General features: G+C 41.4%; 1 protein-coding gene across 1 annotated transcript; it reads right to left on the minus strand.

Moving 5' to 3' along the window:
* Positions 1-1,839: 1,839 nt before the first annotated feature.
* Positions 1,840-6,371, minus strand: LOC311014836 (zinc transporter ZIP3-like). The gene is made up of 3 exons (XM_084011676.1): positions 6,342-6,371; positions 5,140-5,455; positions 1,840-4,159 (listed from the first exon to the last, which is right to left on the minus strand). The coding sequence occupies exons 2-3, from the start codon at positions 5,344-5,346 to the stop codon at positions 3,410-3,412; spliced, it is 957 nt and encodes a 318-aa protein (XP_083867802.1). The 5' UTR covers positions 5,347-5,455; positions 6,342-6,371; the 3' UTR covers positions 1,840-3,409.
* Between the last annotated feature and the right edge of the window lie 18,181 nt (positions 6,372-24,552).

Genomic DNA, 24,552 nt, shown 5'->3' on the forward strand with positions numbered 1-24,552 from the left:
TGGTCCGAGCCAACGGCAGCGCTGCAGACCGGCTGCAGGCAGACTTACAGCCACTGTAAGAAGCTTAAGGAGGTCGAATAACCTCACACGCCTTTGTTGTTGCATCTGGTGCTACTGCTGGACCATCCTGGAACCGGTCCTGGGGTAGTTTCTGTGTTTTTGGCTGAACTCTCGGGTTAAAAAGTCTACATAGAGGTCAGAGGATCCTAAAGGTTTAGAAGGCGTTGTTGGACACGGTGAGCTTGAAACTGAGCTCAAATTAGGGCCTCTAAGATTGTGTTACTAAACAGGTAAACAAAATTAAGGATTTTCATTAAAAGAGCATGCACAATGCAGCATACCTTTCACCGTGCACTGCTCATCACTTAGTTCAAGAGGTTTAGGTAGTATGTAAATAGTTAAGGAAGGTTTGTGTATTTTAAGGAAAATGTGGCTTGCAAACAATTAGTTTTAGTGACTCCTGGTGGTCGTATGAAATAAAGACACCAGCAGACGTAGCAGTTTATCGAGATCCATAATAAAATCGTATATCATATAATTTCAATATGATATACGATTTTATAATGGATCCCGATAAAAAAAACACTGACAATAGGTTGATCGTGGTGATGAAAAAGCTATCTATCATGGTAGACGAGTGAAAATAGAGCATATTTATTCTGTATTTTTGTATATTTTTCTCATAGACTTATATACATTCAGACTTCTTGTTGCAACCAGAGGAGTCGCCCCCTGATGGCCATCAGAGAGATTGCAAGTTTAAGGCACTTCAAAATTAGCTTTTCTTTTGAGAACTGGAAGTTGTTGCCTGATACAGACAAACACAACCTGCTGGTTTTCCTCCCAAACAGGCGTAGAACATGCATAGCAGTTGGCCATTGCCTGTAGTCTTTGCGGTGTGTTCAAGTGCAACTTTTTGGTCAAAACGCAGGTGATGTGAGGTAATGCAACAGTTGGCTACTCCTTTGATGTCACTTTGGGTGTCTCATCTTTTACTTCAGTGAAAGCAATACCACAGTGTATAAATACAATGTTAAAAGTTAGGCATGGGAAGATTGGAATTTCACATCACCATTATTCTGGCTGAAATAAATATGATTCACAATATTATCCTGATAATCATCAAAATATGCTTGAACTCTTAAAATGAAAACAAAGTGGTTCGCCATGATCAACTTAGTGTGAGTGTTATTTATTGCGATCCGTGATAACATCATATCGTATATCACAAGTAAAAGTACTGAAGTAAAAACAAAATATACTTAAAGTATCAAAAGTACTCATACAGAATGGCCCGATTAATTCATATATATTATCGTCATGGATCATAATTAGTGATCCATTAATGTGTTCATCGCTTTAATGTTGCAGCTTTATGTTTGTTTAACCTATAAAAATATATTATCATTTATTTGTTGATTATATTTTGTATTATTAATGTGAATCTGCATAGAACTAGTTATTAAATCAATAATCACACTGTGAACAGGAGGAGGCTGTAAATAATGATCATATATCACACAATGGACTCCAGTGAAGTGTTTTATGTGTCATGAACTGGTTTGTTACCTTGTTGCTGATCTCAACAGTCCTGCGTGTTGAGTCAAGTCAACTCGTCCTTCATCCGATTCTTCAGCGAAACACCTGAAGGACATCTTGAACGCTACGCCAGAGCAGCAACATCTGAGGTAAAAACACGAGGTAAGAACTAAAAAAAAGAAGGTGATGATGAAATTTAATATGGAGTGAATATAGGATCTACATTTATCAGGTGGACATCATGTTGTTCTGCATCGGCTAATGTTTACGTCACATATATTCAAGCTCTTACACTTCAAGTATAATAATAATCAGTTTAATTTTAACCAACACAAGAGAAACAAGTAACAACGACGGGATGACAGAAAACCATCATAAATACAAAAAGGTCCAAGATCACAACATGAACACATTCAACGATGAAAAGTCATAAAAATAAAGATTACATGTACATGGATATACGTTGAGTGTCTTTAAAAGGCTCCAGTGTGATAATTTTAACTTCATAGAGACAGCAGGTTTATTAAAAAACGAAAGAGTATCTTAACACCAGACTGAAAGCATTAATATATATTAAACTTCTTTGTATTTTACTTTTTCAGTCGTGGAAAGGAACTAAGTACATTTACATAACTACCTTACTTAGGTCTAATTCTGAGCTACTTGTACTTTATTTGATTGTTTCTGCTATTAACACAAAATATAATCAACAAATGATGTGTTATTATAGATTCAACTACCTAGCAGAGTATAATAAGAAATAAATGTGCTCCAACTTCACCAGCTACTAAACTCATTAATAATGATAAACCCAAAATATAATTAATACATTTTATGTCAAGTCTGATGCTAAGTAAAATTCTGAATGCTTTTACTTTGGTATTTGTAAAATGGAGTACTACAAATTTTATGTTAAGTAAGAGTACTTGTGTATTTCTTCCACCTCTGAACATTTGGTTTACAATGTTTATTGATAAGAAATGGGGTGGGGGGGGGGAGGAAGCCTTAAGAGATTCATTTCTTGTATATCAAATATGATTTAATGTTAATTTGTTACCTACAATGTTTCACTTGTTGTTACACTGTTTGAAGTCAGAATGTGCCCTTTTCTTCTCATTTCCTCCCAGGACAGGTTCCCTTTATACCAATGTCTCCCATTCTTCAATTATTATTTCATCATATTTCATTTTAGTATATTTAGCCAAATATATTGTAAACATGTTTTTAAGTAAAGTTAATAGTAGCGGCAAGACATTCTTGGTAGACCAACACACTCATGATTTTGTCAACAAATCCATAAGTTTAATCAACAGATCTATAAAAATGAATTTCTCCACAAAGAATCACGCAAAAGTGCACTTTAAATCTTGTGTTTCTCAGAGACGTGCTCATAGGTTTCTTGAAAATAAGTCATTCAACATAATAAAGCATAACGCACCACTGACTGAGGGGGCAGTCCATGTTGTATGTATTATTAAAATTAAGCAAAATTCTTCAGGGAAATGTCAGAAGTGATCTCAGTTGGCTGGAGTGTCTCGGAGTTCCACATAATGGGTCTTGGTGAGAGGGTTTGTTTTGCTGCCCTCCCTGGTAGAAAGCTTCATGTCTGACCTGACATCACTATTGGTGTATGTTACAGAGTGTCCTGGAGTACACCTGTACATCACAGGTTATCCACTGGAGGAGGGGAGCTTACGTTGCGCTTCAAGTTTAATTACTTTATAACTGTTCACAGACACAGCGGAGGAGAATAAATAAGTTTGTGTTCATCCAGCTGATCCAGATGTTTCTGACTCCCACAGCTGGATTCTGCTACCTTTATGGAGTTTTCCTTTGGTATCACTGAAAGTGTCAGAGTACTTCCTGCGTGTCACCACTTGATCAAGACGAGAATGGCGAGCACTGTGTAGCCAAGGATGAGAAAGAGCACTTTGAGCAGCCGGTCCTGTTTGTCATCCAGCTCTCGGGACAGAATCTCAAAGAAGGTGACGAAGAGGAAGGTGCCGGCGGCGAGTCCCTGCAACACCACCGACACCACGCTGCCTGCCAGGGTCTGAGTCGACTCGATGCCCATCCCCACCAGCATCCCCAGCGGGATCATTAGGCTGACCGTGACGCCCAGCTTGGCGGCATCCTTCATACCGAGAGACGCCTTAGCCACGCTCACACCGAGCGCCACAGCGGCCAGCGTCTCATGCACGGCCACGCCCAGGAAGAGGCTGCCCAACTTGGCTCCATCCTCCTGCAGGCCAAGCGCCAGGCCTTCAAACACAGAGTGAGCTGACAGAGCCAGGACTAGGCTGGCCAGTCGCAGAGGCCCCGCCCCCGCCAACTCAGCGGGGCTGAAGTGTCCGTGATGGTGTCCATGGGAACGGTGATGGCCTCCGTCTCCCAGCGAGCCCCTCGCAGAGGAGATGAAAGGTGTGTCGTACTCAGAGTCGCTGCCGGCCTCAGAGCCGCCAGCGTTGAAGGTCTCCAGGTCGATGAAGGACGGTTTCTCCTTCCTGAAGGTGAGCACAGCCTGCTCCACAAACACAGTGAGGAAGAAGCCGATCATCATCATCGTCTCAGCCAGAGGATAGTTGCCGCCGATCTTCAGCTGCTGGAACACTTCGGCCACCTGAGGAGAGTCAACACAGGAACTGAAGATCAACTCTGATGCAAACTTATCCAGCTGATCAGTCAGGCAGCATTTTGTTGATTCCAGTTTCAAATCCAAATTCTGTTGAATCTTTTTCTGATTTAATCACTGACAATTCATTTGTTCTGGGATTTATATATATATTACAGACTGTACAAACTGGATAACTGTTGAACTGAATACCTTATTTTAATAATAATACCTTAATACATAAATCTGGAACACTGAATATAGAACTCAAAGTAATAAATACCTAATAAATCGAACTGACCATTCTAAATTGTGCAATCTCATTTCATATTCGATAGTAGGTGGATTTTTTGGAAGAGAGAATGCCAAATTGGTAAATAAGTTAAACAGATTATTTATTTCCCTCCCTGTCTGCATGTCTTGTATCGTAGACAACGAGCTGACAATGTTGTATTATATATGCAAGATATAACGTTGTGGAGAGAAATAAACTAAAATACCACTTTGTCACCTTTTCAGTTTTTATGATGTAGATACAAATTGTGCCTGATATAGTCTATATTGAAAAACATAATGCAAAGGTTGTCACGCATTGATGGAGGGAGCGCCCCGAGTGGTGGTGCACCCCCCCCCCCCCCCACCCCCACCCCCACCCCCCTCTCCCCCTGGTCGCAAAGTAGGACCGCCAATTCATGTTGTATTTAACAGCTGAACTTTCAGAAACAAGTGTACTTTATTATGTGTATGGAGGCTCAGTGAAAAACAGTGATGTATTTCCCGGTGTGGATGTATTTCCCGGTACATGGAATGTATGTACTAATACTGCAGTACTGTCTCAGGTGAAGTGACCCATTGGTGTGATTATTAGTTGTAAATTCAGCAAGGTAAAGGTTCATGCGAGAGTAAATAGATACTACAGACAAACTATAACAGAGTACACCGGAATAACATGATATAATTAAGTAATAATACCTATATATGTGTCTTACCTTGTCCCTGACGGTGGGCAGCAGAGCGTTGAAGCATGTTGCTAGGAACACGCCTCCTCCGAAGGAGTTACACAGAGACAGTGCTCTCCTGTATCTGTGTGCCTTGTCGTGGTCAGCTAGCAGGAGGCGCACTGGGACCAGTACACCTGCTAGCATGAGGCCGAACAAGCCAAGCAGGCCAAGCAGCTTAGCCACCAGGATCTCCATCCTGAAGCTCAAACTTTACAGCCTCATCACACACACCCTCACTCTGCTGGACTCTACTGGTGCTGCTGGGACATCCCTACTGGTCTTCTGGGGCATCTCTACTGGTCTTCTGAAGCAGGCAGAGACAAGGGTACAATAAACCAATGTATAACAATAATGTAATAATGATAGTGTGACTGATATAACACACATGGGACATTTGTCTACTTATGCATACTTTAAGTACATTTTCCTGATTAAAGTTATACTAACCCTAACCCTTGAGCAACATTGTCAATCGAGGACTTATAAGTTACCTGTAGTGGAGTATTTCCACAGTGTGGAAATAAGTGAAGGACCTGAATAACGTTACTTCTTCCACCACTGCTCGCCGGTAACGTTAGCTACAAGCTCATACAACGCATCCTTACACACCTTATAATGTATAATAACGTAACATAACGTAGAACTACGTCTCAACCGAGATAAACTCAGAAACCGGTTGTTCACTGTTGACCGTTTACTAACGGCTAAGCTAATGCCGTCCCTGGAGTAGGCTAAGTGACCAACGATATCAACCCCGCTTCCTGTGAGGATCTTCAAAATAAAACGTAACCGCGCGTCATAACTCACACCTAACATTACATTATTTTTAAGATGTTTTCGTTAAGTTATCGCTTGACTTAAGATGATGATTTGAAGATGATTTAAGGGGTATGATTACGCTTACAAACGGATATTCGGACACATTTAACTAGTTCTCGTAGGAGATCTTTCTCCTATAGATCATTTCCGTTCGTGTTCTGGATAAAAGCGGCTAACTTGGCGGAAAAAGCTGACATTTGCTAGCAAACATTAGCATCCCCGGCAGCAAAAGAGGTTAGCAACCACTTAAAAACTACGATTACAAATGTGATCAGCTGTTCACATCTATGTTTTTTTTTACCGAAGCGGCGAGCATAGTTCAACGGAAACATCTAAACCCCCGAAACATGAGTAAGCGTCACCGTGTTTACCTGTAGGCTCCCCCCTTCTTCTCTCTCCGGCAGGTGTATAAAAACACTTCCTCATTTACGTCAAGTATATACTGAGCGTTGAGTGGTGGAAATATTAATGACGTAGTAGTTCATTTTTACAAAGTGGTGTTTTATTCCCAAAGCAGCAGTGAAGGAAGTACTCAAAGGTACTATTTTACGAGTCCTGCATTTAAAATGTTACTTCAGTAGCAATATGAAAATATAATCAGGAAAACTTACTAGGAAATCCGACTTTACCATTTAAAGAAAAATAATGTCCAGTGACTGGTATATTATTATATACTACATATCATTAGATCTTCATAACTCATATAACACTGTAAAACCAGGATTTTACTGCTGTGGTCGGTCGAGGTTGATTTTGAACGACAAACGTATTATTATATTCAATAATTTTTTTCATTATGGATTAATCTACTGATTACTTTCTCTATCAATCAATTGTTTGGCATGTAAAAATCTGAATAATGAGAAAAGTGGTCACAAAATCCCAGAGACCAAAGTGACACCATCACAATGTTAGTTTTGTTCAAACAAAACAAAATCTCAACATTTTTACTACAATAACATTTGTAATTTGAAAGGGAAGCTTGAACCATGAAATGTTTCACATGAAAAAATTACTTAAAGGGATAGTTTGGAATTTTGGACATAAGACCTATTTTCCAAGTGTGTTCGATACTCTGGAGACGTTTTCAAGGCATTTCATTCAGTTCTTCTAGTTGCAGAGTTCGCTTGTGCTATGGCTAGCGCAAGTTAATGGTTCTTAGCTAGACAGGCATTAAAAACAGTCTTGCCCACTCCACAGTGCACCCGAGGCAAATCAATTAAAACACTAGACTGTCGATGTACATATCTGTGTTGATAGAATAATATTTGAAACAAAACTAACCTCGCATTGCATGAATCATCCATTTTTTGAGGAACTAGTTTCTCAGCAGCAGCGGAACTTTACTTTGGCAATCGAACCGGGCCAAACTGTCAGCACTTATACCCAGGGGTGTCACTAGGTTTAAGGACAGGGGGGGCTTAGCCCCCACGAGATGCACAGAATGTGAGCGAACGTTTAATTTCACAAACAGCTTACAAAAACTGAGAAATTGCACGTTTTGGACAACAGAGATACTTTACTGTGTAAATGTTTTAGGCCACCATTACATTTTTCACAGTACAACAACAAACACAGGAAGTACTGTATGTTTACAGCAAACAACAAAAAAAGAAAAAAATCCACATAGTTACAGTGCCGTATTTAACCAATGCTTCTTATTCATTAAGATGTGCTCAGCTCTTGTTTCACTGTGTGCATCCATGCGTAAAGTGAGAAACACAGTTGATAATCCAGAAGGAAGTCACCCATAAAATTCCAAGACTGCCCGCATCACAAATGACTCTATCCTGTGAAATCCTTTAGACTCACCTTTCCAGTAGAGGTTTCTCCCCTCTCACTCTCTCTGCTCCTCTGCCCTGACTCCTACAGGTCAATAGGGGTGGTGGAGTGATTATTATTATTATTATTACCGTATTATCATCATCATTATTATTATTGTCATTATTATTATTATCCACATAATCATACGTGAATGAGCTGTTTCACGGTGTGCATCTGATGTTGGAGCTGATGCTCCAGAAGGAAGTCACCCCAAAGATAATATGAAGAGTACTCTTCATGTACGTGCACACCTAACTCTATAAACAACCAGGACCTTCACATTGCATTTCAGACTAACTAGCTAGCTACTGTAGCAGAGTTCTTTTTGAGCTGAAATGTAACTTTTGACCGCAAAACAACAAAGATAAGACGTGCACAGAGATATACAGCACGCATCTCATGCGGCCTCCCAGTGGCGTCATTAGGCCTATTTTAGGGGGGCTTCAGCATTAGTATTAGTACCAGCAGTTTGTAAGAAATTTATGAAAAATCAGTAATTGATGTCATATTTTGGTTCTCAAAATTCACCAAATTGATGCATTAAAATGAAATCTATTAAAATGTTTCTCCCTGGGGGGCATGCCCCCGGACCCCCCTAGAAGATCGCAAGACCCCCCACGATAGAATCCTGTGGGAAACACTGCTATTGGTATACAAAACTGGTAGATCGGCCCCTTAGTCATGATTGATTCTGGGCTGGACCAATTACAGCCGAGGGGCGGTGCCCAACAGTGTACAAGCATTGTCACAAAAAAGTTTGTTCATAGGCTTCATTGTCTTTCCATCGATACCTGGTGGGCCGGTCTCGGCTGAAAATGCCCGGGCCAATTTTTGGTCCCAGTCCAGCCCTGAGTCCATTCAATGTGTGGGAAACACTGAATGGGTATCATGACTAATACCATTAATAACACTAGTACCATTAGTAAAAATGATATGCCCGATGGCCAGTCCAGCCCTGCAGAGATGCATTAAGCAATTTGGATTCCATTTAATTTGTCATGACTTATTCAGGTGAGTCATTTAACACAAGTTATTACATGCAAATTCACATGCAATTGCATCAACATCCGTTCAGTTGCTAATTGAAACTCAGCTTTGAGATCTTTGTTCCTGTTGCATACTTTGCCAAGCCCCAAGACACTTAACATGCTTGCACAGTGACTCCACGTTCCTTTTCCTTGAGTGTGAACCATCTTTACATGCCCTCGAGGTTGATCTTTGTGTGCCTATGTTTGGACGTGTGCTTTTCTGTATTCAAATGGGTGCTAAAGGTGTCTTTAACCCGTTCAGCGTACTATTCCAGCTGAAACACATTGCTGTTTTAGCACCAGCTCATACAGGCTGATAAGAGCTAGTCTTTAACTTAAAATAGGATGCCTCTGTCATCACTGTGCTTGTCATGTGGCTGTCAAGTTTTACTGGACTCATTTTGACAGCTGGGTTTCAAGGTTAGATCTGAACTATTTCTGTTAACAGACACCTATCTGATCTATTTTGGGCAACATAAGCAGTGAGGGACTGAAAAGTACATGTACCACATATTAAGTCAGTAACGCTGTCCTTGGTTCATTATTCCTGCAAGTGTTCTTCTAAGCAAGGCGTAACAGAAGCTTAGAAGCTGAACTCAAGGAATTCATCGTTTGTGCCGCTGCTTCATCTCTGGGAACTCATTCTTCTTTGAATGTATGTTCATGAGCACTCCTGTTATTGCACTCCACTGTTATGGAAATATGTATGAGTTGAAGCAAGGAGACCTCTGGAGATGGTAGATGTCTTACGCAGAAATATTTAATTGATGCCCGATGGCCATTGTGAGAATCAACAGCTACGAACTCAACAGTGCAGTGCCGACCCCAATTCTGCCTCCTGTCCCTCCTGGGAAAGCATAAAGGCCTAAGTTATCTTGAGGAAGCTGCCACGGCGTCTGTATTATGTCTAGGTTAAAGGTAAGAACTTTGTGTTCGGCCCTGAGAGACACGCTTGTGTCTTGTTTGTGACCTTGCCTCACCTGCAGAAGCACACACTTAATAACTAAGATTAAATGTGAACCTATTCATAAAATGACATGTATTAATCTTACACTGAGGGAATCAGGTATAGAGAAAATTCCCTCGCACCCACCAGCAGAATTTCCTGCCCAATAAGAAATTCTATATGGGGATTGGAAGAAATATGACGATGCCTGTATGGGTCCTACCTTCTCTTCAAATGTAAACACAGATATCTGGGTCCATGTCATTCTCAGGTCAATGCCTCTCCCTCGCTGACCTCCAGCACAGCCAACTACTGCATCCTGAAGTACAACCTCATCAACAACACCCTCAACATCGTCACGCCAAGCGGGGACATCCCAGACTGCTGCTGGAATCGCAGCCCACCCCGGGAGGCCCTGGGCAACTATCAAGTCCTGTGAGTGACATTTAAATCTATGGGTGGCATTCAGACAACGTAAGCAACCTCTAACTGTTCAGGAGGGCCACATAGCTGCTAAAAGTATCAGTCAAAAGTAGAAGTGTATCTTCCACAGTTACTTAGCTCTAGCAAGTCTCTATTTTAAAACTAGTGGAGGGTAGTGGAAATATCAGACATCGTTAGTTTGCTGGTTCAAATGTGACTTAAGGGAGAAGCTTTTAACTGTGTCTTATGGTACATTAGACAATCCCACCTGAATCAAGGACATGTTTAACAGTAGAGTTTTATTATATGATGAAAAGACCTAAACAACCAATATATGTCATTCATAGCATTGATAGCAGCAATTAAGTTCAGTGTTACCTCAGGTAAAACACCATATTTGGCTAATGTATTCTCTATACAAATGCTTATGTCTCATGGATCGATATGATCAACCAAAGTTAACTAAATGTTGTCTTGAATCCATGTTCTGATTTTAGCTTCATCAGGCACACTGGCTCAGCTGCTGACGTTCTGGGTTGGCTGGGAGAGGCTTCCTCCTGAACTGAAAGTGGAGATTTCTGGTGGAACCCTTCGTACGTCCTCCACATGCTTTGAAACACTAAAGCAGCCAGCTCATTTCAAAGCCTACATTGACCTCAAGAAAGCACTTGTCGCTGCCATAAATAGTACACAGACTGGATATGGACTTCTTTAAGTTGTTTTTCAGACAGATGTCATTGAATGCACTGTTCAGTAGGTGAGGTCAATTGACACAAGTTCAGTGTCTTTGGAAACATTTAACATACTGTGCAGTAGTTTACAATTTATTTTTTATTCCACACATTTTTTTCCATTACCTGAAACCAAACAGTTCTGCATATTCAGCTTTCTGTGTTAACAAAATAACATTCATGTTATTCATTCTGTGGCCAATAATGAGACGGAGAGAAAAGGAGTGTGTTAATGTTCATGAAGTAGTGTGCATAAACTCCCTTTATGAGCTTTAAAGTAAAACAGCTCTTTTTCCTTTTTAAAGAAAGCAAACTTTTTCAGTGTATGCTTGCTTGTTTTAAGGGGCTGAATAAAAGCATGGGTTGGACATCAGTCTGCTATGATTCTCGACCAAACCTGCGCAGTCTCTACATATAATCCAAGTGCATCAGTTACAGAAACTCCTGGAGCTAGCAAAATGGCAACCTCCTCGTCTGAGAGCTCACGGGCCAGCTGAACCTCAGGGACTGGCACAGTGCCTTCATGAAGTCTGTGAGGTTCGTCCCAGTCGATCCCATAGTCTTCATAAACCTGAATGGATGACAAGCATGATCAATCTTCTATATGTTGCCTATTCAGTTTTGTAAAATATAGTTATGCATTTTATGCACCATAGAAACTACAGCTCAGAGGTTGATCTTTGAAAGCTCAGGAGACTTTGAAGAGACTATAACCTAGGCTTCATTTAAAGTGGCACATTATTTTCTCCTATAATTCCTTTGGGGAAACAGACAGTTCATAAAAGTGTTGAAGTTGATCATTTTTTTAACCTCAGTAGGATCCTCCATAGGCCGTTGCTCTCTGTATCTTCTCCAGAGTTGCTGTGGTGACTGATTCCTTTCGGTTCTAAGACCATGAAAGTTCCAAGCATCTCTGAAAGAGTTGAGGCTTTGCTGGATTTGTGGAAGGAAGATCCGGTGCAGTGCGAAAAGATGGACTTCATTGTCTGAATTCAGTGTTCCCTGATCTTCCAATGAAGTAAAGATCTGATAGAAAAGGTTCAGGGCATGTTCATAAACATCCCTCACATCCTCTCTATTCTGTGTTTAGGATGAAAATGACAAGGTGTTAATTGATGTGTGACATATGCTAAAGAAGTACATTCGACTGGTACGTTTGTTGTGTGAGCGTAGTTGCCGTAACATTTATTTACCGCTGATCGTGGACACTTCTGCCTGTGATGTGCGAATTCCTTTCAGTATCTCTGCTCCTGATCATTAATTCTGCTACATCTGCTTTCTCTCCCCCTTTATCTGACTGTACCCTTGATGGCAGCCCATACAGCAGTGATAAAGCTCTGTAAGGATGTACTAGCTCTTAGCTCATTAGCTTATAGCCGGTGTTTGGATGCCTTCTGTGGACCTCACTTATAATACGGTCCAACTTCTCATCATTCACAGCTGAATATAATTTTCTGCACAAGCAAAAAACATTACCATCGAGTTATGTTACACTAAACGTAATATCCTTTCTCAGTGGATGAGAGCAGTTCATAATATGAAAACACGTGAATTTAGTGTAAATACCTTAAACTGCTTTGTTTCATGCGTCTCCTGATGGTCCTCTTTGACACTGCGAACATCGCTGCAATTTGACAAGCTGGTAATCCACAGAGAACTTGGTGCTCCAGAACTGCACTCGGTATGTCAAACGCCAAACGCCCTGGACCCTGTGTGTGTTGTGCCTGCTGCGCCCTGATACCAGAGAAGCAGTGGAGTACTTCTTCTAAATTTGCAGTCACTGTACGGTCAATATCTTGGTCGGAAAGTGTGGAAATAAGTCCAACAACTTCAATAAATTCCTCTGCTTTACACGCTACATGCTCTGGGTCAGAGGGTCGTGCTTCCACATACTCTGCAAGGTCTAAAATACCTCTAACCAGCTCACTAGAAACTTCATGGGGATCCTCCATCAACATAGCTGACATGTTTTGAAAGACTTCTTTCGGATTCAAGACTTCAGACCAAGCAATGGATTAGACTAGATTTGCATTATCCCCGCCCACTGACTTTGATGGGCGAGTTTGACAGATAAAATAAATTCATGAAGCACTGCAACACAGGACCATGAAATAATTAGTTAAATAGTGAAATAATTATGTGTTTTTTACATTAAATGAATTGGTATTTTAATGAATTAATGACACATTTAATTAATCAATGACACATTTAATTAATTCTTTAGTGGTGTATTTAATTATTTAATTATGGCACTTTTAGTCCTCCATAGACTTTAGGCAATATGTCGTCTGATTGAAATGTTAATTTATAATTGTCTAGTTTTGCTTATTTAACGTTTATTTCAGTTCTAATGAATGAATATTTAAAATGAGCATTTTAATTCAATAACCTAACCTGAGCTAACTTGCTCCGGAGCAGGTCACTGATTTTAGAGCCTTTTTTTATAGGGTCCCCCCATGATACAGTTTGTTTTATGAGATGTTGTACAGAGGGAAATAAGAGTAGAACTTCAATTTGTCATGTATTGTTGTACTCTAATATATTTTGATTATCAGTTACAAAATTACAGACTTCATCAGTAAATGAACAATCTGCCTGTTATTTTAAGTATTATGACAGTAATGACAAACTACATTTATTTCTCATTTTTTTTACAGAAAAATACTATATTAATTATACATTATCTTTCCGTTTTCTTAAATTAAATACAAATGTACGTAAAATGACAGTAATTCTCTATAATTAAATATGTAACTTGTAATAAAAAGGTTTATGTCCATAAAAACAACAACATTTTCTCTGTAATTTTACAGTAAATCTTATTATTTTCACATTTGCATGTAATTATAGATTTAACCTGCAATTAAATATGTAGCTTGTTATATGAAGGTTTATTTCCATACTAACAATCTAATATTTTTCTCTGTAATTTTAAGGTAAATCTTATTAGTTTTAGATTTATGTGTACTTTTACATTCAAACCCTGTAATTAAATATGTAGCTCATTATATCAAGATTTGCACGCTGGCAATCGTGCACTAGTGGACTACCTGACCACTAACGTATTACCTGGATTATTGATTATTTTCCATCTGCTTGCCATGTTTTCATTTGGAGCTGGGTCCGGCGCGCACATTACGTCCGTGCACGGCAGTGTGCATGTCGTAGCCGGTGCACCACGTTTTTTTTGTGATTTGAGTAATAGGGGGCCTGTGCCCCAGTAGAGCTTTATGTCTAGCAACACCCCTGATCCTCAGTTGATCAGATCATGTGATTTGACCCCTTTAAGATAATGGCCTATGTCATATATGTATTACACTTTTGGTGAAGTTTTTTGTGTTTCCTGAAAAACTTGAAAAAATGAGTTAGGCAATTATTTTAACAGGGTGACGAATACGGTTTTGCTAAATTACAGCTTTTCAGAAGATGGCAGTAGTAGGCTATAACAAGAATGACACGACGGTACAATCGAAGAAGAGAACGGAGAAACAAACATTTGACAAATATGAGATATGAGGAAAAAAAATGCTCTGTGTCTTTCGGACTTGCTCAAGCACACGCACGCACACGCGCTCAGTGATTGTCATGGAAACAGAACTGACCCACCAGAGCAGGTATAAAAGTGCTGTCCACCATTTGGTGTTCTCCTTTTGCACTTGGACTAGATACGGATTGGAAAGACTGAGAGAGTTGACCCAAACTGTGGAAAGTTTCAAAGCGCTTGATTAAAACCAACGAAAACACATCTTGTCGGAGAACCAAAGTAGAGGATAGTCAACGAGCTACTGTTTGGAAGAAGAAGAGACCGGCGACGACGACGGCGACGATGGTCCACTGGGATCCATGGATCCTGGAGGATCCCCTGGGCCTCGTTTTGGACCTCGACCTTGATGGTAAGACAACTTTTATATTTATTTTAGTGTTATACTTGTTGATTCATAGCCTAAAAACCTTAAACATCGGCCCAAGTCCAGAAATCAGTGAAACTTTTGGATTTGAAGGTGAACCGTTCATTTGGTGAAACCACTCACTCGACGGTTTCTCCGTGTAAAACGATTATTTGTGGGACGGAATGTCTTAAATATGGCGGGAGAACCGTGTAGTGTTGTAGTTGTGTGGTGGTTCGGAAAAACACTGTTTTGGTTTGAGGGCGTCAAAACTTCAACATCTTACATAGAGATTTGTGAAAAAAGATGCGCCAGGTTCATATTTCATAAAATGCTCAAAAGTATTATTATTAGTCGTGTGCACCATGGAAACGATGGGAATGTTCGGGCCGAACGTCACGATGTCAGGACGCGGCGTACAGGTGCAGTGGAGCCGGGCTCGATACGACCCTGAGTGCCTTTGTTGGGATGTTGAAGCTGCACTTCTTCTCCAAACATCTGCTCTTCTTCAACACATTCACTCCGGGTTGAACACGAGCTGCCTCCACGATTTTAACATATTGAAATAATGCTAATAGTAAATTAATTGTCACATGACAGCAGCAGCCGGCCGTATGTTTTGGACACTCGGGTGAAGAGAGGGGTTGAGCTGTCAACTGATCACCACCTGGTGGTGAGTTGGATCCGCTGGCAGGGGAGGAAGCTGGACAGACTTGGCAGACCTAAACGCGTTGTGAGGGTCTGCTGGGAACGTCTTATGGAACCCTCTGTCAGGGAGGTCTTCAACTCCCACCTCCGGGAGAGCTATGACCAGATCCCGAGGGAGGCTGGGGACATTGAGTCCGAATGGACCTTGTTCTCTGCTTCCATTGTTGACGCGGCTGTTCGAAGCTGTGGCCGTAAGGTCTCCGGTGCCTGTCGTGGTGGCAATCCCCGAACCCGGTGGTGGACACCGGAAGTAAGGGATGCTGTCAAGCTGAAGAAGGAGTCCTACCGAACCTGGTTGGCTCGGGGGACTCCCGAGGCAGCTGACGGGTACCGGCAGGCCAAGCGTGCTGCAGCACGGGCGGTCGCTGAAGCAAAAGTTCGGGTCTGGGAAGAGTTCGGGGAGGCCATGGAGGAGGACTATCGGTCGGCCTCGAGGAAATTCTGGCAAACCATCCGGCGCCTCAGGAAGGGGAAGCAGCCCTCCACCAACACTGTTTACGGTGGAGGTGGGGAGCTGCTGACTTCGACTGGGGATATCGTCGGGCGGTGGAAGGAATACTTCGAGGATCTCCTCAACCCCACTGACACGTCTCCCATTGGGGAAGCAGAGGCTGGAGACTCAGAGGTTCATCCACCCATTACACGGGCTGAAGTCACCGAGGTAGTTAAGAAGCTCCCCGGTGGCAAGGCACCGGGGGTGGATGAGATCCACCCTGAGTACCTCAAGTCTCTGGATGTTGTGGGGCTGTCTTGGTTGACACGTCTCTGCAACATCGCGTGGCAGTCGGGGACAGTGCCTCTGGACTGGCAGACCGGGGTGGTGGTCCCTCTATTCAAAAAGGGGGACCGGAGGGTGTGTTCCAACTATCGGGGGATCACACTTCTCAGCCTCCCCGGGAAAGTCTATTCCAGGGTGCTGGAGAGGAGAATTAGGCCGATAGTCGAACCTCGGATTCAGGAGGAACAATGCGGTTTTCGTCCTGGCCGTGGAACACTGGACCAGCTCTATACCCTCCGCAGGGTGCTCGAGGGTTCATGGGAGTTTGCCCAACCAGTCCACATGTGTTTTTTGGACTTGGAGAAGGCATTCGACCGTGTCCCTCGTGGCATTCTGTGGGAGGTACTTCGGGAGTACGGGGTCGGGGGCCCTCTGCTAAGGGCTGTTCGGTCCCTGTATGACCGGAGTAGGAGCTTGGTTCGCATTGCCGGCAGTAAGTCAGACCTGTTCCAGGTGCATGTTGGACTCCGGCAGGGCTGCCCTTTGTCACCGGTCCTGTTCATTATTTTTATGGACAGGATTTCTAGGCACAGCCGTGGGCCGGAGGGGATCTGGTTCGGGAGCCACTGGATTTCATCCCTGCTTTTTGCGGACGATGTGGTCTTGTTGGCTCCTTCGAGCCAGGACCTCCAGCATGTCCTGGGGCGGTTTGCAGCCGAGTGTGAAGCAGCCGGGATGAGGATTAGCACCTCCAAATCTGAGGCCATGGTTCTCGACCGGAAAAAGGTGGCTTGCTCCCTCCAGGTCGGGGGGGAGTTCCTGCCTCAAGTGGAGGAGTTTAAGTATCTTGGGGTCTTGTTCACGAGTGAGGGAAGGATGGAACGCGAGATTGACAGGCGGATCGGTGCAGCGGCTGCAGTAATGCGGTCGCTGTATCGGTCCGTCGTGGTAAAGAGAGAGCTAAGCCGAAAGGCGAAGCTCTCGGTTTACCGGTCAATCTACGTTCCTACCCTCACCTATGGTCATGAACTTTGGGTCATGACCGAAAGAATAAGATCCCGGATACAAGCGGCCGAAATGAGCTTCCTCCGCAGGGTGGCGGGGCGCTCCCTTAGAGATAGGGTGAGGAGCTCCGTCACACGGGGGGAGCTCGGAGTAGAGCCGCTGCTCCTCCACATCGAGAGGAGCCAGTTGAGGTGGCTCGGGCATCTGTATCGGATGCCCCCTGGATGCCTCCCTCGGGAGGTGTTCCAGGCATGCCCCACCGGGAGGAGACCCCGAGGAAGACCCAGGACACGCTGGAGTGACTATGTCACCCGGCTGGCCTGGGAACGCCTTGGGGTCCTCCCGGAGGAGCTAGGGGAAGTGTCCGGGGAGAGGGAAGTCTGGGCGTCCCTGCTCAGGCAGCTGCCCCCGCGACCCGGTACCGGATAAGCGGAAGAAAATGGATGGATGGATGACAGCAGCATGAATTGATCCTCCTTCACACAGACAGAACAGCACTATGTGTGATATTCCTGTTAAAAGCCCTGTGTGTTGGTGGCTTTGTGACAGACGTAGTGCAGCGATAGTGTATATAGATATGCTGTCTTCTTGGCTAATTTAAACAGGATTATTGCTTTGTTTAAATCAATGAAAAATCCTCATACTTTGAATTTTCTTCCCCCTCAGTTGGTGCCAACGTTGTCATCGGCCGTCATGCACGAGGTGGACGTGAGTATCAACTTGTGGATGAGGTAGGTCAGGAAGGGGTTGTTTTTGGAGACTTCTCCGAAGAGGACAGCGAGCAGGAGGACGTTCAGGATGAAGAACGGACAAGCGAAGATTCTGGCTAAGGCTTCATGTTTGAGGATTCTGATGAAGAGGATGAAGAGGACGAAGTGGATGAAGAGGATGAAGAGGAAGATGATGACTTCAGAGCTCAGCAGTTCCCTCCTCGCAGCTTCTGGCAGGGATATTATGAAGAGATGTTTCCCGGTCGCCTTTCCTCTTGTCCTTCCGTCTCCCTCCTTTCTGGTGTGAGCCGTCCTGAAGAACATCCATCCTTGGTTCCTCAGAGACCAGAAGATTCCGCTACCTTAACCAGCGATGAAGAGATAGATAGATAGATAGATAGATAGATAGATAGATAGATAGATAGATAGATAGATAGATAGATAGATAGATAGATAGATAGATAGATAGATAGATAGATAGATAGATAGATAGATTAGATAAGATAAGATAAGTTAAGATAGATAAGATAAGTTAAGATAGATAGATAAGATAAGATAGATAAGTTAAGATAGACAAGATAAGTTAAGATAGATAAGATAAGTTAAGATAGATAAGTTAAGGTAGATAAGATAAGTTAAGATAGATAGATAAGTTAAGATAGATAAGATAAGTTAAGATAGATAGATAAGATAAGTTAAGATATATAAGATAATTTAAGATAGATAGATAAGATAAGTTAAGATATATAAGATAAGTTAAGATATATAAGATAAGTTAAGATATATAAGATAATTTAAGATAGATAGATAAGATAAGTTAAGATATATAAGATAAGTTAAGATAGATAAGATAAGATAGATAAGGTATCTTCATGTTTCTTTATGTTGATTCTGATGAATACGGTAAAGCGCGTTGGATAAAAGCTCTATATAAGTGAGGACCACTTTGGTAAATGGTCCTCATTTATATAGCGCTTTTATCAATTAGTGTGAGGTGTATTGTGTTAAGTATTGAATGTGTTTAAATTGTAGATGGCGATAAGACAAAGGTAAGTTAACATTTAATTACAGCAGTAACACAAGTCTCCTGAAAGTCTAATTTACAAGTGATTCAAAGATTGCTTGTTTTACTCACTCTCTGTATTTTTATTTTTTTAAGTTAGGTGTTGGTGGCTGTTCCTGACAGAGGTACGGTCATAATTACTACCATGAAGAAAAGTCTCCAAGTCTCTTTTACTTATTTGATGGCAGCAGCAGACCTTCAGGATGATACACACTGCACCAGCCTCCCAACAAGAAGAGACCATGTGGAGGACGACCGGACCAGATGAGGAGGATGGAGGACTACAGGACCAGACGAGAAGGATGGAGGACTACAGGACCAGACGAGAAGGATGGAGGACTACAGGACCAGATGAGGAGGATGGAGGACTACAGGACCAGATGAGGAGGATGGAGGACTGCAGGACCAGACGAGAAGGATGGGGGACTGCAGGACCAGACGAGAAGGATGGAGGACTACAGGACCATACGAGAAGGATGGAGGACTACAGGACCAGACGAGAAGGATGGAGGACTACAGGACCAGATGAGGAGGATGGAGGACTACAGGACCAGATGAGGAGGATGGAGGACTGCAGGACCAGACGAGAAGGATGGGGGACTGCAGGACCAGACGAGAAGGATGGAGGACTACAGGACCATACGAGAAGGATGGAGGACTACAGGACCAGACGAGAAGGATGGAGGACTACAGGACCAGTGGGCTGAGTGAGTAATCTCCTAAAACTACAGTACCAGTAATGACATAAAAGTTAACTTTACATGTGTGGATTGTATTTATTATAGGAGCCTTCTAGAATAGTATTCCATTGTTTATAATATAATTTCAGAATTGGTGGCCATATTCAACACTAGCTAGCAACCATGTAAATGTAGTATAGTTGAGTTCATGGGTTTTCATCTCTGGTGGTTCTGGTTCATAGGTCAGGACTGCTCTATGGTTTTGGCTCTCCTGGGCAGCTGAGAATGGACGTCAACCAAGACATCAACCAATGAAGACCCAGCACCACAGCAGACCCTGGACTACTCCCCTACCTTAGTGAGCCCGAGACACAGTGTGTGCCATTCCAACCTCCCTGCCCCTCCGCCCATCCCCCGACACCACCCGCCTCACCCACCAGCCAAAGGGTGAGGCGGCTCCCGAGCAGCACAGAGGACGTTTATTTTTTATTTTATTTTTTTTATCTCAACAGTTTTTGTTGTTTTTGGGAAGCTCCTCACACACACACACACACACACACACACACACACACACACACACACACACACACACACACACACACACACACACACACACAGGAAGCGATTTATGATTATTTATACTATATTTCTTTATATATGTCTTTATAAATCTGTATACATCTCAATCTGTACAGTATTGCGTTGCTTTGTTTTGTGTCACCATTTATTATTGTACAGCTACTCTGTGTGCCTGTTATTGCCCTCTGGGACAAATACATTTTTTGGAATTTAATTGAACAATCTCTGCTCAGAAATTAAGGAGACCATTTGTATGCATTATTGAAAAATCTATAACAAATGCATGCATATTCATATACATAGTATGTCAAAACAAGTTGTAGTATGTCAAATATTCATGAAATAGACATTGTATAGTATGCGGGGAAAACAAATTAGAATAGTATATCTCAAAAAGTCATAGTGTAGCATATTGAAAAAAAGTGGTAGTATAGTATGATGATAAAAGTAATACAAGAAATCATAGTATATTTTGTCAAGAAATGTTATAGAAGAGTCAAAGTATAATATGGCTTTAAAAATCAATGGTGTAAAATGTGAAAATAATAATTACATTGCAGGACAACAAAGTTGCGATATAGTATGTTGAAACAAGTCTTATAAGAGTCATTACATAATATTCCATTAAAAAGTGATATTAAAGTATGTCAAATAAATTCATAAAGTCATTGTATTGTGTCTAAAAAAAGTTTAGTTATTAATTTAGTTTAAGTTTAGTTATTAAGTATAGAATTTTGAAATAATTCATGAAGAGTATTATATTTAAAGTATATGTCAAAAAAGGTCATACAAGTTCTATGTCAAAGAATTAAGTAGGTTAAAAAGTCAAAGTAGAGTTGGTCAAAAATAGTCAAATAGAATTGTATCGTATCAACACTGTGATGCATGCAGATCGGATTCTGGTCATGGACAATGGAGAGGTAACAAATATACACAAATACACCAGATAAAGTTTGTGTGGTCATAAACCTAGACTTACAGTAAGTATTCTGTCCAACAGGTGGCAGAATTAGACTCTCCAGATGTGCTGAAGCAAAGACCAGACTCTCTGTTCGCCTCACTGCTTGCTGCTGCCAACACCGTGAACACCTGAACCACAGAAACCATTACTTTCTTCATCAGCCCTCTCATATTGTCAGAACAAGACCATCTTTATCTTGCAACTGTGTATAAGTATTTATCTTTCTGAACCAATGGACAATATTATTTCATAATATTTTGATACGAGTGGATGTGAATGTGCATTTAAAACATTATTTTTTATTTACATGCGGTGGCCACAGACTATTGCTCTCTCCTTATCTTTCCTGACTGATTTGCTGTAGTTTTGTGTTCTGCTAGTGTCCTTGACACTATACTTGAAGCATGAGGTGGGCCCTGCAGCCCAGTCAGGTTGCACAGGCGGTCCAGCTCCTCCAGGATGGCCCATCAATGCATGTGTTTGCAAGAAGGTTCGTGTCCCAGCACAGTCTCAAGAGCATGTATGAGATACCAGGAGACTGGCCAGCACACAAGGAGAGCTGGACAGGACCGTGGAAGGGCATCAACCCAGCAGCAGGACCGGTGCCTGCTCCTTTGTGGAGGAGGAACAGGAGGAGCACTGCCAGAGCCCTACAAAATGACCTCCAGCAGACTACTGGTGTTCATGTTTCTGACCAGACTGTAAATGAGACACTTGACCAGTGAACAGAGATGTTGCCTACCAGCAGCGTTGTGGTCAAGCCGCTGTGTTTCCTACATTATGTTCCCATAAATGTACCATGAGAAATGTCTTGAGAATAATCAAAAGGAATTGTAGGGGTGAATTGTATTTATTTGATTTTAATTTCCTCAGGGAAACACTTATAACCAGAATTAACTTAAAGGTTGTCTTGGTGATTATACACACATATATATATATATATGTATATATAAGTGTTTTAAGTTGGATATTCGACGGATATTCACTCCGGTTCCAGCCGCGACTTTACTGAGGTTTGCCCAGTGTTGGCAGCAGGAGAACGGCCCCAGTGCCTCGCGCGTCGTTGGAAAATGATTTAGGGACCGTCCTTAAATTACTTCCCAAAAATATACGAATACAAAATGATTGCATTTTTATCAATAGCTTCCCCATCATGTGACCCAGTGACTCCAAACCAGTATCCAATTGTATTCCTAAACTGATCAAATAAGACACACCACTGTTTATGCTATTTTTGTGCTTCGTTTATTTTTTATGAATATTAATATGCAGGAATTATCTTATTTTTTCAATAACTTCCACATCACGTGACCCAGTGACTCCAAACCAGTATCTAATTGTATTCCTAAACTGATCAAATAAGACACACCACTTTTTATGCTATGTTAGTGCTTTGTGTATTTTTTATGAATATTAATATGCAGAAATTATCTTATTGTTTTAATAACTTCCACATCACGTGACTCCAAACCAGTATCCAATTGTATTCCTAAACTGATCAAATAAGACACACCACTTTTTATGCTATTTTTGTGCTTTGTGTATTTTTTATGAATATTAATATGCATACATTTTCTTATTTTTTCAATAACTTCAACGTCATGTGACCCAGTGACTCCAAACCAGTATCCAATTGTATTCCTAAACTGATCAAATAAGACACACCACTTTTTATGCTATGTTATTGCTTTGTGTATTTATTATGAATATTAATATGCAGAAATTATCTTATTTTTTCAATAACTTCCACATCACGTGACCCAGTGACTCCAAACCACTATCCAATTGTATTCCTAAACTGATCAAATAAGACACACCACTTTTTATGCTATGTTAGTGCTTTGTGTATTTTTTATGAATATTAATATGCAGAAATTGTCTTATTTTTTCAATAACTTCGACATCATGTGACCCAGTGACCCCAAACCAGTATACAATTGTATTACCAAACTGATCAAATAAGGCACACCACTGTTTATTTTATTTCTGTGCTTAGTTAATTTTTTATGAATATTAATATGCAGAAATGATCTCATTTTTTCAATAACTTCCACATCATGTGACCCAGTGACTCCAAACCAGTATCCAATTGTATTCCTAAACTGATAGAATAAGACACACCACATGTTATGCTATTTTAGTGCTTTGTCTATTTTGTATGAATATTAAAAAATAAGATATTAATATTATCTTATTTTTTTCAATAACTTCCACATAATGTGACCCAGTGACTCCAAACCAGTATCCAATTGTATTCCTAAACTGATCAAATAAGACACACCACTGTTTATGCTATTTTTGCGCTTCGTTTATTTAGGCTACTTTTATTGTTTGCACCTCGTTTTATTGTTTGTTTGGACGTTTAAAGCCGGAAAGTAAACAAATACGCTATAACGAGGCTACGACGATATACGTCAAGAGTCTCGGTCGGTCGGTCAGTCTTTACAAAAAACATAGCGCCCTTTACCGGTGTGGCTTTGAATTGCATTCCCCCCCATGTTCAACTCAAAGTTACGCCCTTTAGTTTGAATACATTTGAGGGGAATTAACGATTATTTATTCTCTCGTTCATTTCACAAGTTCCCATCGGCTGTCGTCAGTTTACCTCAGGCCGCCGTCGACAGGTTCCATGGGACGGTGATGACCTGTAGCCTACTTGTGCTTGAGAAGTTTCGTTTTCGTTTTCTCCTATCCACGTAGGCCTACTGTTTTAATTTGCCCAGCAGAGGTCGCTGTTCTCCCTCCTGTACATCTTGTCATGGTTTTGAGGAGATTTGTTGTTACGTTTAAATGTTTTCCCGCCCATTTAAATAGCTCTGTCACATCCTGTGATATTAAAATGATGTGTTTATGTGTTTTATGTATTTTGGGGTAACACACTGCCGCCTTGTATGGTGAGGGAACAGAGGTACAGAGAAAGAAGGAACGGCAGATAATGTGTGTTCATGTCTTCTGCAGAAAATCAATGTGGGAAAACAAGTTGAGTGGATGATTGTGAAACAGGAGCCAGTACTATTTCAGACCATGGTCCCATTTCTATGTCAGTCCAGTTGAATAGGAAGAGGAAGTCCACTCTCTGGAGACTGAACTCAAACATTCTCAATAACCAAGTTATTAAAGATACCTTGAAAAGTGAAATTAAAATGGATTTGGAAAATAATGATGATGAAGAAGTGACTCCACCTATTCTCTGGTGTGTGTGTTTGTGTGTGTGTGTGTGTGTGTGTGTGTGTGTGTTTGCATAAGTACTGTAATCATGCAGCCCATGTATATGTATTAAGTATAGATTTATTGGTACTATTTGATTGTTTTACAACCT

This window comes from Eutrigla gurnardus, assembly GCF_963514095.1.
Source record: "Eutrigla gurnardus genome assembly, chromosome: 6".
Lineage (NCBI taxonomy): Eukaryota > Metazoa > Chordata > Actinopteri > Perciformes > Triglidae > Eutrigla > Eutrigla gurnardus.